The following is a 3,531-nucleotide window of genomic DNA, read 5'->3' on the forward strand; positions in this document are numbered from 1 at the left end:
AGCAACAAAGTCTAAGCGGTAGAAGTTATAGCACTATTTCGGAGATCACCACATCTCCTCATCAGACTTCTTTTTCTAGACTTCAGCAGGGATCGAACCTGCGAATTCGATGTTCAAAGTCAGAAGCGTTAACCACTGAGCTATGTACATCCCGTAAACTCTTGTTGCTAATTCATTTTCCTTAAGCTGAAATTAGTCCAGAACGTAAACGCAGCGGTACGTAAACCCGTGTCAGCTGACACGATCTATCTTACCAGAACGCCATGTAAATGAAAACTCAACAACGCAGAATTTTTCTGTAGTTGTAGCCCGTAGCGCAGAAATCTGCGGAATTTAGATTTTTCCGTATCAGCTGATTTCTTCCTGGTTGCCACTTCGTCAGTTTTGCAGATGGTAAAAAAGTTATAAGTTCCTATTCAAAATACGTTTAAAATATTTCAAATTTACTATTGAATAAGGTTTTTTGTTAAAAACTAAGTAGTTTATATTAAGCTACGATCTATTATAGCACCAAAAATTGTAGTTGAAAAGGCAAATTTATAAAAAGGAATTGAACAATGGCAACACTGTAGAAAGCAACACTGAAGTAAACAAACAGAATGTATACAAACACGTATGTATGTACCTAAAAAGACTTGAAGTACTTGCAGCGAGATAGGTTTTTAGAACTGCGATTTATTTAATGATTAAAACAAAAAGTAGCAATGGACGACGAAAGATTAATAATATTAGTACAGGCGCATAAAGAGCTTTACGACAAAAGCAGCCCTCTTTATAAATTAAAAGAGAGGAAGAAATTGGTGTGGGAACATATCGCAAGGGAACTGCATACCACTGGTGAGTGAAATTTATTTAATAAATATTTTAAATCACTATCTACAATAAAATTATATTATAGGAGATATATGCCTGCAAAGGTGGCTAGCGCTCCGTGACCGATATGGGAGGGAAATGCGTAAAACCACTTCCGCGTCAGGGAGTGGAGCACAATACTTTAAACCATGGTATTTGTTGGAGATGCTGCAGTTTTTGAAGCCACACGTTGTTCCTCGACCGTAGGTGCACGTAACAACTTATGCTTTCTGTTTATAATAACGATTTTACATTGCAGATTGCGTTGCTCTCAAAACATTTGTAAGGTACCGCTACCGTCCCAATCGATTTTGACTGTGACTCCATCCTACTCATCCCCGCACACTTCTGTCGTTGTAAATCCACCATCGCTACAAATGTCGCCATCACTGCCAGTCGAAGTAGCCTTATCATCGCCATTATCTCCAACACCTGAAGCTTCGCCCTCCCCATCGCCTCCAATAAATGCGGATTTACTATCGCCCCAAACTAATGAAGCTTCGCCCACGCCGTCTCCTCCAAACTCATCATTGCTTGGTTCCTCTTCTTCATCGCTCTTCACGTCGGTTCAGTCGTCTTCACCATCCCCATCACCATTACCATCTACCTCTACAGTGTCGCCATCACCAGCCCAACGCTCAAAAAGAAGAAAAAGAAGTGAAGGTGATGTCGACGTCGGTAAAGCAATGTGCGATGCAATAGAGCTTTTTAAAAAAAGGTGCTTAGAAAACGAAGATCAAAATGCGAATCCAGCCTTGAGGTCATTTGGAAATATGATTGTTTCCATGTTGGAAAAAGTGAATGCTGCAAAACAATCGAGGGCAATGCAGAGAATAATGGAAGTGGCCATCGAAGTACAGCAGGAGCCCTAATGAAAGTTCCTAATGTTTTTTTTTATTTACTTATTTTATTACTTATGAATTTTTTTTTTTTTGGTTAAGAACTAAAAAGACTGAATTACTTATTGATATTGTTTGTTTGTATACCCAGGAGTGGACATTTTTTTATTAAAATATACTTCCTACAAATATAAATGTTCTTATGATTATTTACTTTTTTATATATATTAATATGGCCCATGGGCATTTAGATCCATATCATCTTGGAATAACAAAGATCCTTCATTTACGAAGTAATCAGCAAGTTTGTCACGTAGGTGGAACGCGCTAGCAGGGCCTCTCCGTATTGCAGATCTCAGGGATTGTAAGGTACGTGTATTACTTATTTCACGACGCCAATCTCCAGGGTAGACGACGTTGTCTGCTTCTACATGGTCAACATAATTGTCTGGACAATACCATCGGTCGTAGTCGTTTAGCATAATAAAATTGTGTAAGGCTATGCAAGCCAGCACAATTTTTTCGCAGTTTGTAGGATTGCATTCAATTGTATTTCTTAGAATCCTCCATCGGGCCGTTAATATACCGAAGCTATTTTCTATCACTCTACGTGCTCGTGATAGGCGGTAATTAAAAATTCGCTTGGTTCTTGGCAAACTCGATCCAGGGTATGGGCGCATTAAATTAGTCCTTAACGGAAAGGCAGCATCTCCTACAAAAAAAATGGGGAAAACGTTCAGTTGACCCAATGGACAATGGTTTAGGTGGCGGCAAGGGAAGAGTATTATCCATTAGTGCTTGTCCAAACGGGGACACTTGAAATATTCCTGAGAATACAAAAAATATGCTAATAAAAGTCTATATTTCATTAGTTTACTCTATAGCTTATACCTCCGTCGCTATGACTGCCATAACTTCCGATGCTCACCGCAGTAAAAGTGTATTTAGCATCACATACTGCCATCAAAACAATGCTAAAGAACTTTTTGTAATTGAAGAACATTGAATTTGAATTGGGTGGACACTTAATAGCAATGTGTTTTCCATCAATTGCGCCAACGCAATTCGGTATATTCCACATATTAAAAAAATCGTCAGCAATATCTTTATATTGAGATTCAGTAGGTTCGCTCATGTATATGGGCGAAAGTATTTGCCATATCACCTCACACGTTTCCAGAATTATATTTCGCACTGTCGTTATACCTAATTTGTAACTCCACGCAATACTCTTCATGGATGCTCCTTGTGATAAGTATCTACAAATTAAACCTCTAATAAGTATCAATTTTTTCAGCATTTACTTCGATCATATTTACTTACAACAACACCAAAGAGAGCCTTTCCTCAGGATCAATCCGCTGCCTTGGTTTCCGCAAGGACTTGCTGACTAGTTTTAGCAATAGCTCAAAAACATTCGGCGGCATTCTTGTGTGAGAAAATAACTGATCCGGTTCCAGGGTTTTTATTTGCTTGAATACCTGGAGTTGGTATCCTCCGGTGGACCAGTTTCGATTAATGGGGCGAATTTTATACTTCCTCAGTCCTTTTCTTGATTTATATTCTTCATATTCTTCATATAGTTTATATAATTCACATAAATTTAAAAAACAATGTCTCGATGTTTCTATCTGCGTCCATATTCTTACTATTGTTGCTTGTAAATGATTAGTGTACACATATGCATGTATGTATATCAGCATCCGAAAACAGCTGATTTCTGCGTATTCACTGCGGGCTCCAGTAATCGACAAAATTTCTGCGTATACAGACTGCGTTTAAGTATAAGTTCTGCGTTCTGGACTAATTTCAGCTTTATTCAACCAACTACTATCAAGTG

The 3,531-nt window shown here is 38.3% G+C and overlaps 1 protein-coding gene and 1 pseudogene across 1 annotated transcript; one reads left to right on the forward strand and one right to left on the reverse strand.

Annotated features, from left to right (window-relative positions):
* Positions 1-497: 497 nt before the first annotated feature.
* On the forward strand, positions 498-1,746 carry LOC118757196. Its single transcript, XM_036491927.1, has 3 exons — positions 498-837; positions 899-1,055; positions 1,112-1,746. The coding sequence occupies exons 1-3, from the start codon at positions 705-707 to the stop codon at positions 1,722-1,724; spliced, it is 903 nt and encodes a 300-aa protein (XP_036347820.1). The 5' UTR covers positions 498-704; the 3' UTR covers positions 1,725-1,746.
* A 98-nt stretch (positions 1,747-1,844) lies between these two features.
* LOC118757195 lies at positions 1,845-3,293 on the reverse strand (annotated as a pseudogene).
* Between the last annotated feature and the right edge of the window lie 238 nt (positions 3,294-3,531).

This window comes from Rhagoletis pomonella, unplaced genomic scaffold, assembly GCF_013731165.1.
Source record: "Rhagoletis pomonella isolate Grant_MI unplaced genomic scaffold, Rhpom_1.0 Rhpom_scaffold_15208, whole genome shotgun sequence".
NCBI classification, from domain to species: domain Eukaryota; kingdom Metazoa; phylum Arthropoda; class Insecta; order Diptera; family Tephritidae; genus Rhagoletis; species Rhagoletis pomonella.